At 24.5% G+C, this 27831-nt stretch overlaps 1 protein-coding gene across 1 annotated transcript in view; it reads right to left on the bottom strand.

Annotated features, from left to right (window-relative positions):
* LOC129614143 (lachesin) overlaps window positions 1-27831 on the bottom strand; it is a 151284-nt gene that overhangs the window by 96345 nt on the left and 27108 nt on the right. Inside the window, exon 2 of the mRNA XM_055528559.1 lies at window positions 10168-10368. Coding sequence (XP_055384534.1) covers window positions 10168-10368 — 201 coding nt within the window. The remainder of the gene's footprint in view (window positions 1-10167; window positions 10369-27831) is intronic.

Genomic DNA, 27831 nt, shown 5'->3' on the forward strand with positions numbered 1-27831 from the left:
AATGTAGGCAATATTTTAGAAGTTTTTCAATTTAAGTTTATTGAAGTGCACTAGTGCAGCGGTTGATTTAGTTATGAAAAGGTCGAAATTGTGACTTAATTTCTTTTAAAATTTTAAAGATTTCTTATCGAAATTTTAAAAAATAAGGAATTAAGATAAATTTTATAAAAAGAGAAAGAAAATTTTATTAATTTTGTTAAAACAAATTTTATTACTTACAAATTTAATAATGTAAGTTTGTTTTTTGGAGGGGTTTATTAAAATTTTCAAAATGGAGAGAAAAAAAAAAGACGTTTCAAGGGTAATATTATAATGTTAAAATATTTATTTTACAATTCCATTTAATTTATTTATTGCTTAAGTAATTTTGAACTTGAAAAAATTTTAATTTTAATGATTATTGCAAAGTTTCTAATGAAAATTTTGTTTCTTGGTTCTTTTTTTCCCCAATTTCTTTTATTTTTGAACTTTGTTATTATAATTTCAATTAAGATTGATTTACAATTCCTTTTGAGGAAATGTAAAAGTTTTTTACTACCATATATGATGAAGGGGTTTCCAAACACAATAAAATTTTTTTTTGTATTTAATTTGGATTCGGTAGCTGTGAAAAATATATTATTATTTTATGTAGATGCACTTTATTAATTTAATATTGGAAGCCGAGGTGTTAAGTGACATCTTCTTTTCAACAAATTCGAGTACCTTATGGGGTTCAGTTTTTCGATGATCTGACTCTAGTAAATCAAAGTCACCTAAAATAATATGTATCGAAGTTAGGTCCCCTTCACTAACGAAATGTGCTATTTCCTTTTAAACTCAATTTGATAATACCGACAGATCCTGATTGGCTTTCAACTATTTACACGTCTGTAATGCATCTGGTTATATTCGCTCAAAAGTTTTTTGAATTATCGCTTGAATACTATATTATTATTGAACATTTGTGGGTTATGGGAAAATATGTATGAGTATGCGCCACTCGATTTTCTTACAATACTTATACGAGTACTTATAAAAAGAAATGACATTTTCAACTGATTCTGTTGATTGTTTTTTTTTTTGTCACAATCGAAAATTTTTTTCTTGCAAGCAGAATGATGGGCCGCAATATGAAATGGAATGGACCGCATTTTGCCGACGGCTGCTCCAGTTGATGTCAAAATTTTTTGGAATGCGTTGTCATAGTATGCTTAATTAATTGATAAAATATGAATTATTTTTATTGCTTCCTTCAAGCCGACTTGTTTACACAAAATGTATAATCAAGCGTTTCGAAACATGATTTTGGAATTGTTTTTCTGCACTTTAAATTTTCTTGAATGCAAACACATCTTAAATTAAATTATGTACAACATTATAAGCGTACATATATACAAAATTCATTTATACAACACACATACACATTGTTGTAATTGTAATTGCAATGCAATGGAAGTACAGCATTAAAAACTTTATGTGAAGTAGGAAGAAGAAAATTCATTTTAATGTTGAAGTAGGCGTTCTGTGGTCGTTATTATTGAAAAATAAATTTCATTTCATTATTACTTTTCAACGCGGATTTTTTTCTTTTTTGAAAACTTTACAATATTTTTCAATTTTTTTCTTTTTTCTTCGATAATGATGAAAAAGAAAACTTTCTCAATTATTTATTGTTATGTCGCCAATAAATTTTTCTCTTTTTATTTATTTTTTTTTTTAATAGTTTATTCATAATAAAAAACGCGCAAAATGTAATAATAAAAAAATAAAAAGAATTTTTAAACTTTTTTAATGTCAAACTTGTTTATTTTTTTTTTTTTTCAAAAATCAAAATAAAAAAGTGCGATGTTAAAAGGAGTTGGGGCTAACGGAAATAACAATATAAGAGAAATTCTTTACTATTATTATTTTTTTTTTTCATCATTTTTATTGGTTAACTATTAAAATGATTTTTTTATGTGCAAATAAATAATTTTATTCAATTTAAATTTTTATTTTATTTAAAATTTAAGTTATAAACAAATAAACGTAAAAATTAATGGAAATTTTATGCGAAATCGGAAAAAACAAGTTCATAAAAAAAATACAGAGTTAATTTGAACACAGAATTAGTGTAATTCACTGAACGCAAATCACAATATGAGAGTTGCCAAATAGATCTTCAAATTTCGAATAAGATTACAATTTTAATGATCAAGTTATATGGAATATGCTAAAAGATTTTTTCGTTCAAGTGAATCGGGAATTTTCAAATGATATTATTTTGTCGGTTCCTTTAATTATTTTAAGATTTCCTTTGCGAAATTAATTATTTTCTCAATTTTATTCTTTAATTAAAATTAAGTGAATTATAGAATTACCCATGTGAAAGGGGTACTTTTATAATAATTGTTTACTTTAAATTAATTTACTCTTATAGTGAGCGTTGGTCAGTGCTTTGATCAGTGCGTTCGTTTGTTTTATTTTTGATTTGTTGCCTTAAGCTTGTTTGAACTTTTAACCCCTTATTCGAATAACTATTGTATTATCAAAATTAGAATTATAGGTTACTGTACACTTTATAATCTTAAATAAACTCCCTTGATTGCAATTCGGTCAGTAAAATATGACATCATTCGGTAATATTTAATATTTTAGATTTAAAAAGCATTATTTAAAAATAATCATGAATTTTTTACAGGAAAACTTCTAATAAATTAAATGATAATATTGTGCAATAATAAATTTATTTTACGTAAAAATATTTCAAGTATGATTTAGATACAAAACTAATGGAGATCATGTGTGGGTGTATAAAAATAAATTTACGTTACTATTTATTTTTTAAAAAGAAACATTTGATTGGCTAGACAAAAAAATAAATAAATTATACTGGCGACTTTCGTAAGATTATGGACAGACTCGAAAAAATAAGACAATGAATAAGATTTAAATTTGTTTGTACATAAAGTGTATTGACTTTAATAGCAATTATTTTGAAATATTCAATTAAAACCAATAAAGCAGTTCCATATTTTGTATTCAGTGCTCCTGATTCTAAATTGTGGTTCATATTCTGGAATAATATACATTTATTTCCTGAAAAGTATATCAGTTAGTTTGGTTTAAGAAAATGAATTCAAATATTAAATTTTAAGTAATATTGTTAACAATTTCTTAAGGTATGGCCAAAATTTTATAATTCTAGGTAAGTCAATCAAAAGTTTACTATAGCCTCCTTAAAATTTGAAAGGAGTATTTAAAGAACATTTTCATAATCTGTTTCACAAGATTTCTTTAAACTACAAAATAGAATTTATGGTCAGCTATGTGCTTATCACATCCGTTTTTCTTTTAGTATTAAAAATTTCAATAGAGTTAATTCAGAAACTTGTACATGGCCGGTATATCAATAAAAAAAAATTATATTTTCTTTTTTTTTAACATTGAAGAAAACTTAAGGAGAAGTAGAAATAAACTATTAAATACATAAATATACAATAAAACTATAGATATCCCACGTATATGTACACGTATTGTATAGAAATTAAATGAGTTCATATGTAGTTCTACACACAAAAACTTCAAAACAATTTTTCAAGTAATTTAGTATTGATTTGTTAAATTTATGAATCTGAGACGACCGTTGTCTTGTTATTAATAAAGGAAAAGAAGGGAATTTGAAAGGATGGAGCTTTGCTTTATATTGAGTATTGAAGTTTAAATAGGAAAAGAACAATGATGAAACTTCAAAATGTAAGGATATTTTAACTTTCATATACATGTATAACCAATAATATTAGAGCCCATTAACTTTCCAGTCTCTGAATTCGGTAAATATATATATATACATTTTTTTTGTGAAAACTTTACACACATACTTTGAGATTTCCTTTTCAATTTTCTTTTATATGTTCAAAAGTATACTGTAAAAACTGTATTAAAAACGGCAAAATGGAAAAATTAAAAAAAAAATATAAGAAACAGAAACAGAAAACTTGTCAATTCCTGATGGACTTTTCATTTATTTTTATGGGTAAAGTTTTGTGATTTTCAATACTCGAAAATAACATAAATTTGAATTTTCTTCTGTTTTTGTATTAATTTTTTTGTTCTGTTTTAGAAAGCAAAAAATTAAACACTAAAACTGAAATGACTTTGAAAACAAATTAATCGTATTTCGTCCTGTTCATGTTTTACTTATTTTGTTTTTGTTTTTATTTTTAAGACTATACTAACGGTGGTAGGAATATGGCGTCATTTTCATTCTATTTGACTTTTTGATTTCATTTTGGTTTTTTCTTTTTCATTTTCGTTTTTATAAAGAAATTTGCCAACAAATTTATGGGCGTACAGAAATTTTGGGATTAAATTACTATCATTTTGGGGTTGAAAATGAAAAGTTAAAGTTAGTAATGGATAAAAATGATTGGATTGATTCGAAAATTTTATGAGTTTGTAGAATTTAAAACAGAAAAAAAAAAAACAATTTCTTTTTTTTGTAAGAGAAAAAAGCAAAAAATGGAAGAGAAAAAAAATGAAAGTTGTAAACTTTTTAAATTTTATGATTTTTTTTTTCTCTTTTAATTTTTAGATGTTTTTTTATATCTTTATCCGAAGGAAAATAGAGTAGAATTTCTTAAAAACTTTTTATTTGAATGAGTCCGAGGGGAAGAGGAATGATTTGATAGATATTTGAATTTGATTTAACTAATTAACTTTTACTATTTCAATTAGGGTAATTAAATAAAATAAATTAATTATGTTTATGTATTTTAATTGAAAAAAAGTATAATTATCGTTAAGGTGGAAATTTTTTTAAGTTTAGCATAGTATTTACGGGGAAATAATACAAGAAGAGTCTGTCAAATTACTTTTGTATACTATTTATATTTCTTGAAGTGGACTTAGAGCTAATATTAGATTTTATTGTTGTCTCACAGATTTTTGGTTGCATCATAATTTCTTCAAGAAACAAAATATCCCGACCCATATTTCAATAAAAGAAAATATTATATTTTACTGTGACTACTGCCATCTCTGTACGAATACAAAAACCTTGAGTATTGAAACTGAGTACTATTTTCAGAAAAGAAAAATTAAAACAATTTTAAAAAGTCTCAATCTATGAAATAAATCTATACGAAACAATTTTGTTTTTTTTGTATTCTGAATGTTCAGCATTTTTAAACAAAAAAAAATTTTCAACTGAGTACTAGCCAATTAGTTAAAAATAAAATTTTAAGCTACATTATATCTTTAAAAGAAATGTTGGTTCATCACTCTAAGACGGAAAAATGTCATTATATTCCTTTGAAAACTCGGCATGTGAAATAAGGTAACCGAGTCGATCTCCCTTATCGGAAGTACAATAAGAGTGGAACAAAATAATAATTCAATTTTTAATTAATAATAAAATTCCGTCAGTATTTCCAGAATTATTTTTTTTTAATTAATTTCTTTCATTGAATTATTTTCTTAAATTATAATTATTATTTTAAGCTATGAAACGATAATTTAAATAGAATTAAAAGAATTTTGAATAAATCTAGTATTTCCAAAAACATGAGAAAAAAATGGAGTCAATGTATAACATCGCGATTCCATTGTCTCAGTTTTATCAGTTATACTTTAGGTGCTATTTGGCGCTACTGAACAGACTTGAATAATTTTCTTCATTACAAAAACTCATTTTACGCATTCTCATCTAAAATTTTTTTAAAAATTTTCCTAAACATTGTATTTGATTTTTCAATATTGGTTAAAAAAAAAAATCAAAGTTTACAATATCACGAGTATGTTTTGACTTTTAAGTTTCTTTTCTTTCTTTTTACTTCATGATTGCTAAATAATTTCATTATAATATTACGACAACTGTTTAAAAACTCTTAAGCTTCTCAATTTTAACTTAATGAATCTAAATTTAAATCCCTTGTCACCAGTATTCCAAAGTTACCACAAAAAAAAAGGAAAAATGTAAATAAATAAGTAGGAAAATTGAAAGTAAGAAAATTGTATTTAGACACAATTTGCATAAATTTATTCCCCTTAAACAAAAAACCAAAATGCGAAAATGTCCTTAAATCTTATCTTCTTATTCTTTCTTTTTTTTTGTTTATTTGGTTGTTTTTGAAAAGCCCTCCCATCACTTACCTATTATTATTTTTTTTGCTTTTTCTTTAGTAAGTTGGTATAGGTAGTACACTGTGAATATTCTGAAAACAATACTGAAAAACTCTACAATGACATCGCGTAAATTATTTTTAACAAAAGCAACAACATTTTCATTTCATACTTCGACGTCGTACGTTGTTACGTATAAAATAAAAGAGAAAAAAGAACAAAAAATCTACACAAAAATCATTACAGTGAAAATGAGAACAAAAAATTAGAAAAACAAAAGAGCAAAATGAGCAACAGAACAATAATAACATAGAGGCAAATAAAATGAAAAGAAATGAAAAAATAAAATCATAAATCGAAAGAAGATGATAGAAAGAGATAGTAAGATGAGTAGAAGAATTAATGATATTATTTTCTAACGGGATTTCAACAATCGTTTATACTTTTTTCATTTTTCTTTTTTTTTTATTTCTATTCAGCAGAAGGACATTATGTATTTCTTTTCTTCATTTTCTATTAAAATCCATTATAGCGTTTCCATTGAGTTTATTTCTTCATACAATTCTTATGATTATAAGTAGAAATGCGTATACATTTACAGTTTAAACCTCATTCCAAATCTTTCTTAATTTTACATTGCCTTACTTTTTTCCAAAAAAAAAAATAAGAAACAAATTAAACAAGAACAAAAAGTATCATAAAGAGTGTTCACATTAACGAAGAGAAAAATTCTTTCCGATTTTTGCGTTTTTATTTTATTTTTGGTCTGTCGTGTTCACAATAAAACGGAAATAAATTGTACTAAACAATGTTCAAAAAACAAAAAACAAAAAAAATAACGGAATGTGTTCCATTTCCTTTTGTAATTAAATCTTTGAGAAAAATGTGTAGTCGTGAAGAAAATATAAATGAATCTCAACATAGTGGTGTAGAAAAATAAAAGGAAATTTAAACAAATGATAGAAAAAGACAAAAGAATGAGGAAGAAAAAAAGGATGAAATCAAATGAAACAGAAATATACCTTACACTACTTACTCATTCATTATTATAAAACACTCATCATTTCGAGAGTCAAATATGCTGTTGGATGCTTTTAACGGTACTTGAAAATTTTATAAATTTTTTTTTTATTTTTTTTTTTTCTATACTTTTTCGATCTTTGCTTAAATTAAACCATTTTCCAGGGGTATTTTCTAAATACGTAATATAAGAATGTGGAGATTTGATAAAAAAAATTGTTGGTAAGAGTGTTAGAATTAGATGAGAACCAGGACAAAAACAATAACAATGAAAAGTTATCACTTTTCCTTTCTGGTTAAAATTTTTACCACATCATAGAAAGCAAAAAAGAAAAGAAAGAAAGGCGAAAAAAAAAACAAAAACAAAAATATTGTAGGTAAGGAAATTAAAAGAGAGAAGAAAAATTTTGCAGGAATAAAAAAAAAATATAATTTTTTTATATGAGAGCATAAACATGTTTGCTAGGATGGAGCAAAAATTTATTCTTTGATGTTTTTTTGAACAAAAACAAAGAAAAGTTTTGTTAACAATTTTTCAGTGAAATTCAAAATACTGACTCAGTTTTGATTGTATAAGTAGACTAAGATGTGCAGTTGTTTAGGAGTGCTTCGAAGCTTATTATTACGAAAATTGAAGTGGTCAGAATTAATAAAACAATAACTTATCTTAAGGCCCACAAAAAACTATGTTCGAAGGCCATGTCTTTCTTAGACCGGAAAATAATAGCAAGTGCAAAATAATTTTTTTTTCCAATTTTTGATCCACATTTTCGACGCTCCAAATGATGGTGTAAACAGTACTAAAACGGTTATTAAAACTATGTCACGCAATACACAAAGATGTGGAAATTTTATGAGAACTGGTTAGAGATTTTTTTTCAGTTAAGAGTTGGCCGTCTACAAATTGTGAGACATTTGAAATTAGTTCTCGTGGTAAAACCATAACAGATCACATAATTAAAGATTTTGGGGGAATAACCTATAAAATAAAATTTGGTTTTATTGTAGGATAATAAAAACTTCTAACATTCGTTTAGAAGTGACTAGCAGATGCGGACATTAAAAGACCAAAGAAGAAACGAAAAACTTCTATACACGTAATGTATGAAAACATTATTGTTCCAGTACATTCAATTATGAAAACTTTATGAATAAGATTTTCAATGACGCAAACATTTAGTTAATCGCATTCAATTTAAATTTTTCGAATAATGAATTTGTACTCCATCCTGTATTCTGTTATATTGAAATTGTTTTTTTTTTTTATTTGTATATTAAAACTAAACCTTTTATAAAGATAATGTGTGTATGTTTTTTTATTATGAACTTAACAATAATTTTTTTTGGAATTCAAGCAAATGAAATAATATGGAAATGTTACATGAAGTGAAACATCACATATATAGTCTGTTACTTTAACGTCATAATATTCTGTGGATATGAGGCACAAAAATACAAGCTGTTAACGTACATATTTAGCAACTGTAATGAAAACATTTTTGTTTTTTTTTTCCTGTTTTTGTTTTCGTATTCACTCAAAGTCACATCCATAATCAAATATAGCAAATGGCGTTGGTACATACATACATACATATTATATTTGTTGCTTATTATTATTTTTTAGCTGTTGAATGAAAGACATATCGAATTATGTAATGTAGATGGACCGTTTCATTACATGATAATAATGTGTGTTGTTATTTTCCAGATTTCCTTTATCATTTCCGTTTTTTTTAGCATTTTTACAACTTTCTATCTGTTTTTGTTTTGCGTGCTTTTTATTATTCTACTCAGTGTTACAAATATAGATTATGTGAGTGGAAAATATTTTTTTTTTTTTTTCATATTACACTAAAGAAGGTGATGATGATCATTGTAATATTATAATGAACTTGCATGTAGAGTAAAAATGTGCTAGGTTGACATCATAATATGTAAATTTTGTCTATTGCATTTTGAAATATGGAAACTTTTTTCCAGATGTACAAATATACGCAAGATGACGTACAAGTGAACGCACTTTTAAAAAAAGTATGATAGTATAAATTATTTATAATTTGTGGAGTTTGTATAGATGATTTCCTTGTAAGTTTCCATAAATAGGTTGAAGTAATTAAGTGTTAATGTGTTTCACGATTCATGAAAAAGAATCTAATAAAAATTCTGATTAAAAATTTTGTGGCTATTGAATCAGACAATTATAATCTGCTCAGAATATCAGAAATATTTCAATGAAATTAAAATATTTTTTGGTAAAATTAGGTTTGTAAAGGATTATATAACATTCTATACTGGTATTACAAAGTCATAATAATTACTTTTTAAAATTTACTTAACAATTTAAAAAAAATTCAAAAAAAGGTTTTGTCTCCGTTTTCTTCCTCTAAAACAAAAGTGTAATTTAAGCGTTAATAATATTATAAAACTAAATTTCACATATAAAAAGATTCTTTGGTCAATTTTAGCACTGTTAAAAATAGAAACTTAATATTGTAAGGCGAATTTTTGTGAAGAATCAATAAAATAAAACTATAATTAATTAGTATAATAAATACTAAGTTAAAGAGCTTTGAAGCCGATTGTGAGACTGCGACGTCCTTGTTTTCTAACTTAAATCGCAGTTAGTTTTAAATAAAATCTGTAATTATTTTTAATAATACTATAGTATTACGGCAAAGGAATTTTAGATTTTATTTAGTAAGATTTTATTTAGTATTTAAAAATATTTGAAAAATTGAAGATATTTCTGATCTTAATAACTAATTCAAATCAATGTTTTAGATTTTAGAATAATTTATACAATATTGTATTACAGTTTTAGAATTTGTAACAATAAAAAATTTTTACAAATTTTAATAATGATTCATAACAAATGCAAATTCCTATTCTCTTATTCCCTTTTTAATTTTTCGGAGATTTTTCATGTTCTATTCAAAAAAGTGACCTTTCTTTGTACATATTAGAACAACAGAAAATTAATATTTTCAAAATTAAAAGAAATTTTATACCTGAAATATAAATATAGTAAATTCCTTAGTACAACATGCAAAGCAATTTACTTACCCAAAATTTCCACTGTATGCGTTATTTCACGCGGTTCTAACATCGCTATTTGACATATATAATCGCCAGCATCTTGTGGTACAGCATCCCTAATTTGCAAGTTAAATCCATTAACCAATTTGACACGAGGATCTGGTGTAACTTTAACTAAACCAGCTGATAAAATTGCAATACCACGTTTCCAGGCTACAACATATTCAGCTGAAAAATAAAAGAGAAAAATAAAACAAGGATATTAATTTGAATAAATACAACAAAAAAAAACAACAAATTTAAATAACAGCATTATTGATATGGTTGGGATTTTTTTTTTAACAATTATTTTAAATTTTTTCTATTTTTGTTTCGGTCGGTCGGTGTATAACGTGAATAAAAAGAACAAAAATATGAAATTTATTCTTATCTTTTTTAGTGTTAAAATTTATGTAGTTTTATTTGGGATTTATTTAATTTTTTTTTCTGCATATTGTTAAGTTAGGTACTCGAATATATACACAAAACATATTAGTTCATTTATGTAAATATTTTACAAGGATATGTTTTGAATTTAAATTTATTTGTTTGTTGATAATATTTCGTTGGTAAAATTTTGCATAATTTTATATCAAATAGAACATAAATTATAATGTTTTTATATACAGAATATAGTAGGTACTACATACAAGTTCATAATTAAAAAAAAATATTAAAATTTCCATATTGTTATTTGGAAAATTTTTTTATTTTATTGAATTAATGATAAAAGTGTTGGCGGAATTTGACTATTTCTTGTTTTGTTGATATTATAAGTGAACGAAGAGGAAATTTTGGATTAAAATAGTTTTATTTAATTTAGGGTTGCCGCAGACTGTGTAAATACTGATAGTGTATAGGTTTTGACAGATTCATTCGAATTTAATGTAATTTATTCGAACAAAATGAAAAATACTTTGGCTATTATATTCTTCACTTGATATCTCGCTCTCACCCAGAATTTTAAAGTTAATTTTTCTTATGTAAAAATTAGGTATGAGCCTTACTTATGTCATTTCGCATTAAGTCGTAAATTTTCGGTTCCAAAAGCGATTTGAAGCGAGGTGTTATCGTACTTGCAAAAACAATTATTTAGTTAGCAGAAATACTTTGACCTTTATTAAGACCTTTAAACTGCGGAGTAAATGTGCAGTAATTTTGCCAATAGAATATTTCTGAGAAGTTTAGTTTGCGTTAACGTCAAATTATTATTAGAAATGCATAACAATTATTCACAATATTCACATATTGTAGTGACAATATTCGATTTGATGAAATTCATAAGTTGGATTCACATTTGAATGCCTCAATTACAATATTGATTATGTTCAAATTGTGTTCAGTCAAATATCTTTAACAACAAAACAACTTTTAAATTCGCTGGCGATTCCAATCATATATAATTTGTAATTAAAATATTTTCAATGTTTAAATTTAATGCTCGGCAACATGAGATCTCTATAGATTACAGCACATTTTTCTAAAAAGAATTTTGTAGTTATAATCTCACGTTGTAATGTTTTAAACCACATTATAAGTGAGGAATAGGAAAAAAATTATTTATTAATGACGTATATTACGTATATTTAAGAAAGAAATCCATAAAATATATTTTCCAATCCAATTTTCATTTTTTAATCTTAACCAAAAAAGAGGAACAAAAATCTAATTATTTGCGATTTTTTGCATTTTTCATTTAAAATTTATGCAACAATCAACTTTTTTTATATCACATTTGATGCGTGCAAACATAAAGCAATAAAAGGAAATAAATTTATAAATGAATCATAAAGGGAAAATATTTTTATGATTGCAAATTATGAGTGAAACCAAAAAAAAATATTAATAAATAAAACAAAGCTAAAATTCTTTATTTTTTTTTTTTTATAATGCAATATTCAATATCATAAATCATTAAAATCCATTATCCTTTAAAAGCATATGAACATCAATTTCATACTTATATTCACATGTGTCCACAAAAGTTGAGTAACAAAAATTATAAAACAAAAAAGTTCATTCAAAAGAATGAATATAAAAATTTCGATTATCAATATTAAAAATATAAATTAAATTTTGTTATTATGGAATTACAATCCATTAAAATCTATAAAAATATTGAAAAATATTTATAATTCTGCTATATTAATAATCGTCAGCAACTTCTCTCATTTTATGTGTGTACTGATGGCAACTTTAACGCCTTAAAAAAATATGAGTTCTTTTATATGGGTGTTTTTTTTTCTCATATTATTGTTTTAAATTTTTTTTATCATATTAATTTCGAAGTGAATTGCAAATATTAAGAGATATAGAGATGTTCATAAACGCAATACAGCAGCAAAATAATAACTTCATTTTTAATGCAATATATTTTTGACATTTAGCAAAAAATATTTATTAAATTTGTGTTTATAAACAAATGTTTCTAATCTTATTTGTTCATAAAATTGCAAAGTTATTACAGTAAAATAGTGAAATTGTACAGTGAAGTACCGCAGTCAAATCATAGAAATTGTGCTGTTTTTTTCATAGAATAGCAAAAAATATATTGCATATTCATTCACAAATGTGATGCAATTTGCAGTTATTGTTTTGCAGAATTGCTATTATGACAATTGAGTTTTCGAAGCCCCCTTCTATATAAAGTGATAAGATTTATTAAAAAAAATAATGATAAAAATAATTCCTCTAGAATAATTTTGTTTTTAAAGTTCAATTAGTATTTTATATCAAATTTAGAGTATATTTTATGTAATGCATAAATATAATATCGATTTATTGGGAAAAATATTTTTAAATTTATTAGATTTTTTCCATTCCTTGTTTAATGAAAATTTTATTACTATTGGTAATTTGATAAAACTTTTTTTTTCAAATTATTTTAGCATTAATAGCAACAAATTGTATTTTAAGATGATATGTGCTTTTAGGGACCGTTTTAAGTGTAATTGGAGCATAATATTGTATACAAATACTTATTGATAAAATAGTTGGTTTGAGCCAAAATTACGATTCAGGTAAAATTTATTAAGCCCAAGAAACTGAAGCAATAGCTTATTTTCAATTAAAAACCGTTCACTTCAATTTCGAATATTTTTCTGCAAAACTCGAAAATCACAATTCCATGAATATTTTTAAACAGACACTACAGACTCATTTTGCGTATATAATCGTGTACTTACATTCGTTCAAAAATAATATTTTCTCAAAATGATATTTTTGTTAGTAGGCCACTAACGATCTCCTTGTACTCAAATTACCTTAACCTGAATTATAAATAATAAATATTGTTTACAAGTTACGAGACATAAATAATATCCTCCACTTCTTTTCAACAAATATATAAGAATAAACCTTGTATTACATCTCCTCCTCTCATCGTAACTTAGTTTCCACTTTTTATCATTCTATTTATTGTGTTGATATTCTTTAAACTTTTTTTATAATTCTTATGCAATAATAATTTTAATTGCTAATAAAAGGCGCAAAAATGAATATTATTATATATGTACATATTATGTATGAATGTATGTAGAAAATTTATTTTCTAAAAGGATATTCTTCCCCATCTGCTAATATTGAAAAAAATGTTGAGAAGGGGAAAAAAAGTTCACATAAAAAATTTTACAACTAAAAAGAAATTTCATATTTTTTTCCTCATTTCCCAGCTTACTTCAAATTTCCTTTCTGCTGAGGCCTAGTTTTTCATGGTCATATGTTACATTAAAGTGAGTGGAAATCTTAAGAAATTTCATAACAATTTATTATATTTATTTGTGTGTGAGGTGTACGTGAAAAAAATCTGTAAAAAAATAATTTATTGTATAATAAGTATAAGATGGTTGTACTTCAAACGTAAAGAAAATCTGATGTGTTCAGTACATAACTGATTTCATTGAACGTTGTCTGAATAATTTTCACAAGTCCTTGATTATTTTATTTCAACTTTTAAGAAAATTGGTTAACCTTCTAAACACAGATTAAAAAATGTTAGTTTAGTGGAAAATTACAATAATCAACTATAAAATTCGAATATTAAATTTTAAGAAATTCATGATTTGTTTTCTTTTTTTTTTTGTTGGTTATGGTTCAAAATATAAAATTGATTTTAAGTAAAAATTTACTAAAAACCAGGAAAGTTGCATAAAATTTGCAGGAAGACATTGGTTATTTTCTTTAGCCCAGTTACTGGCATTGCAACTGATTTTACTGAAAAGTTTGTTGTTTACGTCATTTTTGGAGATAAATTTCATAAGTTTATCAATTATTTTCTTAAAAGTGATTAAAAATTCAAATCTGTTCTATTGAGACCTGAAATAACCCAAAAAAATTTTATCATTTCTTAAATATATATATATAACTTGTATCCTTTTCAGAGAGAAATCCGGTAAAAATTCGAGATTGTTAATTTTGGTGTGATAACAATACCCCCATTATTGTAATTCCGGTATCTAATTCGATCAGGGAAAACAATCAAAAAGAAAGATAAAAAATTCAAGGAAATTATGTACTGTAATGAAAAGTTACTTTGATTATGTTCGAAAAAATTCGAAAATAGAAATATAGCAATTTGGTTGAAATCAAGTTAAAGTTAGTGAAATTGCAATATTTAATTATTTTAAGAGTTTATGTTCTATTTTGCTCGCAATAGAATCTAGCCTATAAATAGTGTTGATCAAATTGTTTCCAACCCCTGTATAGCTTATAAATTAGAGATTTCAATATAAAATTCGAGTACAAATTACAAGTTCTACAAGTTCTTTACAACATTTTTTTAAAAAATATTCTACAATTTCTTTGCAATTATTTTTATTCTTCGCTTTTACATCAATTACATTTTAAATAAAGAGGTTTAAAATAAGAGGAAATGTAGTTAGTGTTTTCCTTCTTTTTGTTGTTTAACATACCAACAGCATTGACAGTTAGTTTTATTTTAAGTTGAAATAAAAAACAATAAAAAAACACGAACTTCAATATAACGAAATTATGTCACAAAATAAGATTTGTTTTTTTTTTTTTGTTGTTTTACGGTTATGTTCTTCAATAAAAAAATGTACATTTTAAAAAACATATTCATAGAATTATTGAAGAAAAAAAATATTTTTATATTGCCTTTTTTATACACGAGAATACAAAATTGCGAATAAAATTGTACTTACTTATCTACATACATATATGTTTGTTTGTTTAAGTGTATATATGATGTGAAAGAGTAACCATATACGTAAAAGTACTTTGAGAACATTTCCCATAAGGATGAAAAAAATTAAATTTTTAAATTATTACACATACGTCAAGAGCAGCAGTAAGTAATAAAAACAGTTATACATGGAAGTTTGTTAGTGGGGTAGAGAAAAAAAACACACAAAAAAAAAAAAATCATATTTCTTCCGTCATTTTTATGAGCAACAACGGTAAATGAAACTGTCGTCTTAAAATATGCATACGATTTTTATATTATGGTCTCAGGTACTTTTTGTATTGTTTACTTTTCTTGTTTATTTTTTGACAAATCGTTGTTGAACCAAAAAAAAAAAAAAACAAATGTTATACATTATTTTATTTCGACATAATTTAATGATTTTTATATTATTGTAAATTTTATACACGTGCCACATATACAGATACATATATGTATGTATGTACTGACATGCATGCGTGTATAAAGTATGCAACAACAATTAAAAGAATGAGATTTCGGCATTTATTCTATTTAATGAAAAATATAGCACCCGAATAAATTTGATTTAGTTAATGAGGATTGTACTTTGGTTGGAACCTACTTTTCAATTTACAATTTTCTAATTGTTAATAATATCGAAATTTAAGAAGTGTAAGTGCGGTACTTTAAAATTAATTGATGAGTTTAAAAAACAACTTATATGTAATTAATTTTTTTAAGCTATCGAATTAGTCAAAAATCATCGAATTCGCATTTAGCTATCGAATTCGCATACTGAGGTGATACACATTTAAAATTTGTCTGTATTCTGTTGTAAATTTTTAAGAAATTTTTTCAATAGTGTCTGTACATGGCTTAATAGTACGGCTAAAGCTTGCTAGTTCCTTTTTATGCCTTTTTCATTTTTGTTTTTCAAAATATCATAAGAATTAGGTTCAAAACAAAGAAACATTTATTTGAGCAGTTAAAAATATTGTTGCATACTTTTAGGGAGGAGTAACCAAAAAATGTGTGCAATTTTAATTTAATAAAATTATATATGTATGCATTAATTTCTCCACAAGATATTATTTACTACTAACACTAACTGTTCAGCTTATGGCATTAATTTGCGTTATAAGAAAACAATTAATAATTGATTATTTTTTTTAAACTATTGTTGCTTTTAATTTTCCCGGCTTGTTACGCATATTTAGAGGTGCAAAATTTTTGGATCTTAAAACAAATAACAGAAACAAAACACAATAATTTATATAGATACGTACACGTACATTTTTGAATTAAAAATTCATAATTTATCTAACCTAGTAATAACAGAATCTTTAATACCAAAAAATATATTTATTAGAATATTTAGAAACATCTTACATGTTTTCTTTGAACAATATAAAAATTTATTTATGTATATTGTTATTATTCGACTTGAAAAAAATTTATTGCATTTTTTTTCTCAAAAATATCACACATTTATATTATAAATTTGTTATACAAAACAAAAAAATGTAATTCATGTGAAAGTCATAATTTTCTAATATTAGTTCAAAATAAACGATATATATACCTAGATGCATACACTTATATGATTGATTGGAATTTGCAACAGAACAGGATTATGTGCAGTAATAACAATAATAATATTTTATCGGCAGATATTGAAGGCGTTTTCGAATGTGCATCATAAAAATTATGGTTTTTTATTAACTTACATATAAAAAATATACAAAAAATATTATATTACCAATATACTTTAAAATTTATACATGTATCAATATAAATAATGGAAATATGAAAAAGGAATCGGGAAGTGCAAAAAAAAAATGAGAATAAATTTTTGTGAATATGCAAAAAGAGTGAATTTTGATTACATTAGCACCTGTGAATCCAATTGTATAAAAATATATCACCATATATTTTATGTAATTTATAAAAGAACGAAAAAAAAAGTGAGAAAACATAAGAAAAATATTTATTTTATACAGGTACTTGTGCCTCCATTTTTTGTTTATTTTCACCTGAGATAATAATTTAACTTGATTTCATTCCAATTGGGTTTTGGTTTATTTTTTTTTTTCCTCCATTTTCTGTTTTTTATTATGAACGCGTATTGTAATAAATTTCTGTTTTTTTTCACCTGCGAAATTTTCTGGTTAATTCTTTTAAAATTTATATGTATATATGAATAAATGAAATTGTCCTTTTAAAAGGTCGCAAACATGTTGGTTATTTTAATATTATATTATAAAACACACACAAATATGTATGTGTGTATTTGAATATGCCATTGAAGAATACATTTTATAATATTACATAAAAAATTTTTTTTTTATAATATTATTTAATTTTTTTCTTTATTATTTATTGGATACAAAAAAAAATATGAAATGAAAATTCAAAATGTGTCCATAAAATCCTTAAAGGGATTTGTTTTTTCCACTTTTAATGATGTAGCAATAAGCTTAATTTGATGGTTACTGTATACATATACATATTATATCATGGTTTGTATGTATACATGTAATAGCTATGTATGAGAGATAAAATATTTTAATATATCGTAAACCGTTTTATAAACAAACACATAAGTTCCAATTTAAATGATTACTTTCAGTGTAGAATTCTGAATAAATGAAACAACGCACTTATGATGTACTTTTAAAAATATTATTAAGAAAAAAAAAACGATATTTAAAGACTTTTAGTAGATTAAAATTATAAAAACAGTTAAAAAAATATTCCGTTTTTTTTTAATCTTGTTAAAAAAATGAAACAATTTTTTAATGCAAGTAAAATCAGGTGAAAATTAATTAAATAAAATTATTATTGAATTTGAGAAAATTAAAAATAGAGAACAAGTTTCAATATGATTTTTAAAAAATTTCGAATGTTCTCATATTTTACAGATGTAAGTGACATGTGTATATAATATTTTTTTGAAATGTTATGGATGAAAATTTACAAGCCGATTCGAACATCGCAAAATATGCATAAAAATATGAAATTTAGTTATAAAATTTATGAATTCATGTGATATGTAATTGAAGTGTTTGAAAATATTATATGAAAACTAAAATTGTGAAAGTCTGGAACTTGCTGCAGTAATCCAAAGGGTATCGAACAATAATTTTTCATGGTATACGAAGAAATTTTCCACTATTTCATCTTGTATACCAAACGACTTTTTTCGCTAGACTTTATATTTTTTTTAATGTGTTAAAAATCTGTCAAAAAAAACTGTCATAAGATCTATCAATAGTGCAGGACTTTAACTCAACCCAAAACCTAACTAGGTGGTCATTAAATCCCAGAACGAATCAAACTGACTAACCATTAGTTTTGCTCTATCGTTTTTTTGTCTACATGTCGTGAAAGAAGGCAAGCCATCACTTCTGTCTCAGTCTTTTTCTCCAAATCCTCAACCCTATAAGTCGAAACCCCTTGCCATTTACATACTGTTCAAAAACACGCTCTATGCACAGTTCCTGATTTTCTCACTTACTTGAGGGACACGCAGATCTCTATGAATGCGCACATACCGGGGGCACTCACCATATTGAGGACTTTGTTCTGCGCAGTTTGTATTTGATTGATGTAAGTCTGCTTGGCACAACCCCATATAGGCTTTGACATTTGATTATATCATATCAACACCTTGTTGTAAGTTGCCAATTTCCGTCTACAGCCTAGGAGCCAATAGTTTTCTCTATATTTGTTTTCTAATTCTATTCTTCTTTTCTTTACATGCTACACTTTTTTGATAAACTTTTGGAAAATTTACTTTTCCTTGTGGTGTCTCCACTTTGAAATTTCGCGTTTTTGTCACCCTACATCAGAAAAAATTTTAAATGAAAATATTCTGATATTCAAAAATCTCTTCTTATCACAATAATATTGATTCCAGGGGGTACAAGTCTGTGACGCATCATATTTCATTTGCAAATCCTTTTTTCTATACATACTACTTCCAAATTTTGCTATAGCTTAAAGTATTCGTTTTTTAAAGCGTGTAATTTACATTTCTATACCACAATAAAATAATAATTAAAAATAACTTATTCAAATAAATTCCTATTTGGGATGATTGACATGGCAATGAATTTTAATTTTGTATATTTATTTTTTTTTTCCAAAATAAAAACAAAATAAAAAAAAAATAATTTTGGAGTATTTTCCTTTTTCAAATGAAAATCATTTTTTGGCTAATAAATTCAAATTAATTTTAAAAATGTAAGAATAAAGAAGTTTTTTTAAGTTCTCTTTTTTTTTTCTCTCTTATATAGCTATTATATTTTCTTTTTACAAAGTAGTATTGGGAAAAACCAATTTTACAATTTTTATAGAAATTCAAATTTGAACAAAAAAAACGAGCCATTGAAACTTTCATTTTCCCTATACATATACAAAATTCAATATTGACATAAAATTTAAAATTCAAATCATTTCTAAGTAAATTCCCACAAGAAAATCTATGAATTTCATTAAATTGTTGACCTTCTAGAGTTGGTATAACAGTAAAATATACTAATATTATGCCAAGAAAGTTCAAGTATACTATATTATTAATGGTATACAAAAACACGTGCACCGCAATGTACAAATGTAAGAACCATGTTATAAGTAATAATTGATACATAGTTATAAATGAGAAATTTTTCATTAGTGTACTTTTTGACCTGTTTTCAATTTCAAAGAAGAAGAAAATGAAAAAGAAATATATTAAAATATATTTTACATTTTTAAGGAATAAAGCAACATTGATCGTGTCCATTAATAACATTCTTTTGTAGTACACATGTAGTAAACCTTTTTTAAATGACTTTTATGGAAAGTTTATGATATGAGGTTGAAAATAGTTTAAAAATAGAAATATGAGGTTCAATCTTAAGGTTATTTATTAATTTCTTCCTTAATTTTTTGTTAAAAATACACAAATAAAAAAAAATCCTTTATTTAATTTCCTTATGACATTAAAATTGTTGAGAATTTAAATTTTTTAATTTTACTTGTTTTTTGTTTGTTTGTTTGTTTGGTTTTAATTTAATAAAAGCAAAGTTAATAGATTTTTTTTTTCTTTTTTTTATTATTTTTGTTAAATATTTATTTATGCAGAAATAATATTTATTTATTTATATCGAACATGAATATTTATTAAAAAAATTGAATTGTTTAAAAGATTGAAAAACTTTTAATTTTGTTTCTTTGTTTTTTTGGAATTTCCAATTCAAAAATTCAATCAGACCTTGAATTTTGCAAAAACAAAAAAAAAATGACATAAGAAAGACTTTTTTCACTCTTCATATTAAAAGGAACTAAAATGAAGAGGAGAGACAACAAAATAATTTTGCATTTAAACTATTTTTGATTTTCCATTAAATGAGTGAATAGAAAATCAATTAAAAACCAAAAATTTTATTATGGCAAAAAATTTGGATGATTCTGACTTGGTGATTGTAAATGTAAAGTATTTAAACTTGTTTGTAAAAGACTCCAACTGGTTTGAATGAATCTGGATATGGGGATCAAGTATTATCGTAATATATCGCCTAAGTATACCCTCTGATAGTCGCGTCAACCTAATCTAGTTGGCTATTTCGTATATAAGACATTTAAAATTTTTTTTATAAATTTTGTTGCACCAGAATATTTTGGAAATTAATTTTTAAAACAGTTCAATAATAGTTTGGTTGCCTGATAGACATATGTAGACTTTGGTCTATTACTAAAATATTCAAAACATATATTTTATTTTTCACTATAAGTAACAATAACGAGAGAAAAATACCCGTACGAATTTGCTATCCTATGTGCGAATAAATACGTCATAGGTGACTATGGGACAGGACATGGACTTTAAGTTACCATATTAATTTATGCAAAATTTTTTTACTGTGTTTTCAATATTTTCTAAGATATGGCCAAACTACTTGAAGTTGTATGGCAGCTACCAGAAGGAGACAAGCAATTTTACACGCATTGGCCCTACTAATATATTTGGTTGTGTGAAATATAGTTTCTGAGATATAGCCAAATAAATTTTGAAGTTGTATGGCAGTTACCCGAACCAGTTTTGTCTGTAATCTTAAGATACATGATCTAGAACTAAACCTAGTTTAAAAAACTCTGTAACTCCATTCTGGACAGAAATGTTTTACTCATTAAGCATCATTATACCGCATCTACTGTCATTATTCGTAAGAGCTGATCATTAATTGTGTTTTATTAGAAGCATTTTATGATATCAGCTTTGCTTACGTCAGGAAAAAATTTCATTAGAACAAAATCTGAACAAAACTGCTGAAAAAAAATTTAATTTCACCTAAAATTTAAAAACCAGAAAAAAATTTAAAATGAGCAAAAAAAAAATATTATAAAATTAATATTGACAAGAGTTAAATATTTAAATTTTGTTATGTATGAATGCGTGTGTATATGTTTGGATGTATATATGTATATACGTTTATAAAATAATCAATTTATGTTAATTTCTAGCATCATTTTGTTGCAATTCATTTTATATTATATGATTTTAAATTTGTATGCAATAAAATTTATAGGTATGTATGTACATAGATTCTATGAAAAAAATTATTTTTGATTATAAAATTAAATTAGTTATAAATTTAATTATAAATTTGTGGCAATAAAATAAAAGAGCCTAAGTGACAATATTTACAAAATTAAGATTTGACAATATAATTGAGAATATTCCTAAAAAATATTTCTAGAATTCGCTTTGTGCCGTCCGAATTCTCTGAAAAAATTGTTAGTTAGTTTCCTTAAAAGCCAAAACTCAAATATTGAATTTTAAGAAATTCCGTCAATTAATTCCGTAGATATGGTAAGAAATGTTAAATTGGTTCAGTGTCTGCAAGCGGATATTTCCAAAAACTTAGGCGTTTACTGCTCTAACACCCCGAATTCATATGTTAAATGTGAATAAAATCGATTAACTATTTCTCTTTATATGACAATAAACTGAAAATGTAAAATCGCGGCCCGCAAAAAGCTTCCTTGACTTAATAAAAAGCTCCCTTGACCTAACTTCCATGACATATTCAAAATAAATTCAAATATAAAATTTCATTTAAATTGGTTCAACCGAACTATAGATAAACGCGTAAGCAGACAGACCAACAGACAGACAACCCAACATTTCTCTAAAATCGGCTAATTTTTGCGTCCCTACAATGAAAAAGTGCGTTCCCATTGAAAACTCTACATCCGAAATTTGGTGTCGGAGTATAACCTCCCTTATTGTGTACAATGCGGTCGGTCAAAAGTTATTAAAACTAGTTTTTGAAAAAGCTTATTAAAAATGTTAATTAAACTGTTAACCTTAATCTTTTAAAATTTAGTTAAGAGTCTTGCAAATTTTCATCAAAAAAACCTCAATATTAATTTGTTGGAACTATTAATGTCCTGACTTAGATCATTTTACCTTATAGTGTTATCGAAAACTTTAAAAATACATGAACATATACTTAAATGCATTATTATAGATTTTAAAAACTTTTGTAGATTTAGTAACAAAAAATTTTTAATATCTAATAAAATTATAAAATAATGGAAAAATTTAATAAAATTTAATTCTCTTGACATGAAAATTCCTTTTTTTTGTTTTCTTTTTAAAATAGAAAACATAAACAAGAATATTTTATTTATCGATTTAAAATTAATATTGCATACTTATGGGCTTTTAAATAAAATTTTGTAAAATTATTTTATATAGCTAGATAATAATAAAATTGTTTTTATAGTTTCTTAAGAGCATACATAAATATTATGTGTGTAAGTATGTATGTTTATATGTAAAAACAAAGCAAATTTATACAAATTTATTTATTTACTCAATTTTGAATTTTTCGAGGCTATACATTTTATATATATGTACATATAAAAATTTGGTAATGTTTCTCTATAATATTAAGGTCTATTCTATTATAAATGATCTATTTCTTATCCTTAAAGAATTTTTTCACAATAAATTCAATTTAATGCTTTATTAAAATATAAAATTGTTATAATATTTTCACATATATGTTCATATGAATGTGCTGATGGGATCTTTTAAAATATACATTATACATACATATTTATATCCTCTCGATATTGATCCTTAAATGTTAAACTATTTTTAATTCTTCGTAAATCTTTTCATTTTTGTTTTTCTTTCTTAAATTTTTATGTTAAATACAAAATTTAATATTAATATGTTTGCTATTATAATATGCTCTTTTAAATTTATAGGCCAATACCTTTATAAGCACATGTTATAGCAGAGGGGGGGTGGAGTAGACTTAAAAGAGATAGAACGGTTTGGATGATGAAATTAATAAGATTTGTTTACGCTCTTTTTGTTTTTCTTCGTGTGTACCTTTTATTCTCATATGCTTTTTTAACAATTGTTTTAGATTTAAAATATCAGGATATGCATTATATTACAGCGTGTTCGAAAATTGGTATTTTTTTATCGAAGCAAGAATGTAGGCGGGACAAAAAAACAAAAAAAAATTGCAAGCAACATTTTTTTTTAATTAATGCTTGTTCTTAAAGTTATTTGGCCTCTTGACGTGTTGTTTCTTCCATTAAATGCAAGAGTAGCAGTTTTTACTTTATGTAGAATGCCAAGCCGTTAAAAATTTTTATTTTTAAATTTTACTTAAATATTTCTTAAAATTAAAATTTTTCAATCCTAATAACAATATTTTGTTAAAAAGAATTTTAATGGCTTTTTAAAATACGATTGGCTTTACCCTCTAATATTTCATGAGCTATAAAAAATATAGCGTGAAAAGATGTCTGTTTATCTCATATTGCAGCAAGCTTTATCTCATATTGAAATAATCTATCTCACTATTTTCTTGTGTGCTAAATTTACACTATCATACTGCCTCAAGAATATCTTAAAGTCTCGGATATCATATATTTTACAAAAACATATGTAAACATACTAAATTTTATAATAAAAAAAATTTATATTGAAAATTATGGTTGTATACAAAAAGGATGTACGCACACATGTACATTTTATATGTATAATATTGTTTTTACTTATATTGCATGCACATAATGTGTACAAGTATAATTAACAAAAAAGTTTTTACCATAAATTTCAATTCGATTTTTATATTTTCCAGCAATGTTTCTTTGCTGCTTTCCTTATTTGTTTTCCTTCTTAAATTTTTTTTTTCCAGTAAATGAACATGTGATATAAACTTATACACGTGTATTTATTACTGCAATTTCCTGCCTTTATTTATGTTTTTCGTTTTTTCATTATTTTTTCCTTTTTAAGAATTCAAGGATATAGAATTAAGATCAATTTCGCTGTATAAAAGAACAAAATTCAAAACACAATAATAATAAACAACAGAAGCATATCCTTTAAATCTTTAACGTGGATCCATTCGTGAAAAGATTGAATAGAGATGTTTTTGTAATGAAATAAAAAGGAAGAGAACAAAAAAAAAATCAAGAAGAAGAAGAAGAAAAAATATTAAAAACTGACAAGAACACGGGACTAAAAAATCCTTTTTCTTTTTTTTTTTTTTGTTAATTTTCGTATTTTTTTCCCATACTTTTTTATTTCTTTTCGATACAAATTTAATACACGAACATACATATATACAATAATACTGTATATTGTGATAATTTATATGATGGTCCCACATTCATATTAAATGTATATAGGAAATAAAATATATGTAATTGTTGATAGTATAAACGTTTCTATTAGATAAATTTACTAATCTGACCTAAAATCTAAATTTCTTATTCTTAAATACCATTTTATATGGTTATTTAATCTGTTATTCTTCTTGTTTTTTTTTTTCATTTACTCATCTAAGGATATTCATTTGTATGCTCTCATCTCCTCTAGTATTCGAGAATTTTTTTTTTGTTTTTCTTTTTGGAGCTGGTGGAAAATTTTTAAGCTATAGTAAAGTTACATACATAATATATATAATTAAAATGGGTATTGGGTTGGTATGAAATTGTATAATTTTTTTGTATTGACCGGATGTTAAAAATAAATACGTACACGGGATCAAGTATTCTAATATGTTGGTTAATATGAAATAAAAAGTTTAAAATTATTATTGGGATAGCTATAAGGGATGTTCTTGCTTTTTGTTTGTTCAAAAGGAAGGAATGATTTTTGTAAATTGTAAATCTCTTTTTGGAAATTGTCATGAATTAAATTTGAATTAAAATCTTTTATTGAAAATATTAAATGCTTGCTAGTTATTGTATAATATTTCAAATAATTCCAAATTAAATTAAGCAGCTTTTAAGTATTCAATATTAATTAAAACATTCAGATTAGTTTTATTTAAATTTTTCTGTTTGCAACAAAATAATTTGTATATTTATTATAATATATTATAATATAGTGCCTGATACAATATGTAAAATATGATAATGTTTGATACAATAGTATGTATTCAAAACTACAGGGAGAAATCAATAAAATTATAGGTGATTAAAGAAACGGGAGAGTCAAAGATCCTTTAGAAAGTTAATTTTTTTTTAAATTAATCAGAATATTCAGTTTTTTATGAATCATATTTAAGCCAAAAATGCCTGCTAAACCAATGCAAAAATGCCTCCTGCAAATTTTGTTGTTTTTTCTTCCCTAGTTCTCTATATTAATGTTTAATATAGAAATTTTCTTTCGAATTCCTTAAAATATTTTGCAAACATATTTAAAATTTGTTGTAATTTCGAAAAATGAAAAAAATTTTTCGATAATTTGCTTTTAAATTTTACTTTTCTTTCGGACAAAATAATTTCCTTAAAAAAAAAAAAAAAACAAAAAACCAACCATAGAACAGTTAATTTATTTTCCACAAAAAGTAAATTAACTGCTGGCAGTTGTTACTTGATTTTTAAGGCTAATAGTAGGCGTGTATGTATGGTAAAATAATACAAACATATTATTTCTGATTTTGTGCTTTTAACATTTTTCTTTTTTGTTTTATTTTTGGGTACAAAATAATATAAAAAAAAAAACAAAATAAAACCAGAAATCAACCAGAGCAGCTGCTCTCTTCCTTTTATTACTGTTATTGTTCTATGTGCAAAAATTTTATTATTTTATTTTTTCTTTACTTTTTGTTGTCCTGCTTTTAAAGTTTCATGTTCATTTAGGCATTTTTGTTTCAGAGTAAATAAAAAACAAGTTAAAGTATAGCAAAAAAACAAAAGACAAAAAAAAAACAATAAAAGGTGCAGAGTATGAGGAAGAGATCGAGAAAATAAAGATATATGGAGATAGAAGGGTGGAAAGGGAGGAATTAGGGAGATTGAAAGAAGAATGAAATTCGTTGGCAAAATGGTAATCCAAAAAACTTTCCAAATTGCTAACAACATTTTACCACTATATTAATTCAAGCTCTACTCTATATACTATAAAAGCATTTTATACAATAAACTCAACATGCACATATACAGATACGAAAGCACATTACATACACACGTACTTGATACGCTCATTTACAAGTTGATTTTATTTTGGTTAATTTTTTTTTATTTTGTTTTTGGTTTTTTTTTTTTTTTTTATTATTATTTTGGGGGAGAATCTGGAAAACTTAACCGTGCTTGTTGTTTTTTAATATTTTTGTTATTTTCATTCTCTTCGGATATTTTTTCTAGGATAATTAGGATAATTTTTTTTTTTTTTGGTTCCATGGTTGTTTTTGCCTTGTTTTTGATTTTATGATGGTTGTTATGTTCTGAAGATTCAAGTTGCTTTTAACTTTTCTGTTTTCATTTTATTTTTATCGTAATGAGTCAAAGTAAATTTAATAGAGTAAATTAAGAATAAAATCATGAAAATGAAAAGAGAACAGAAGTATAGGAAAAAGGATATAAAAGGATATTAAACAATATAATATTAGACGTACACCAGCAATATAAATGAATGTGTGATAAAATTGTATCCTTGGATCATGGGTGTTTTTTTTTTTGTTTTCTAATTTTTTTTTTATGTTGGAGTATAGGAAGAAATTAAAAAGGATATTTCCAATTTGTGTTAACCATTTTAATAGTCTACATAACTGTTTTGTTTGTTTATTTTTTTTATGTTTTTTTTCTTATTTTATGTTTTGTTTCTGGGTTTGATTGGTGATATTGTTATTATTGGGTTGGCTTCTACAAATTAACTAAGAAATATCGTACAAATTAATATTTGGTCAGCAGATGATTATTTAGGTTTGGAGTTTTTTCTTATAAAGTTTCTACTTTTATATTACTACACACTTTGAACTATTTGAATTTAAATGAACTTATATAACAGAATATGATAATTTAAATTTTGGTGTCTCCATGTTTTGATGTGATCCAAATAAATTCGCAAAACTTGTTAGTGCGAAGATCATTTCCGGACTACAAAATATTTTTACTATATTTTATGAAATTTACCTAAGTAAAACATGAATTTTATATTTATTTTAAAAGTGCTTTTGCTA

This window comes from Condylostylus longicornis, unplaced genomic scaffold (genome assembly GCF_029603195.1).
Source record: "Condylostylus longicornis isolate FDR11 unplaced genomic scaffold, ASM2960319v2 ptg000104l, whole genome shotgun sequence".
Classification (NCBI taxonomy): domain Eukaryota; kingdom Metazoa; phylum Arthropoda; class Insecta; order Diptera; family Dolichopodidae; genus Condylostylus; species Condylostylus longicornis.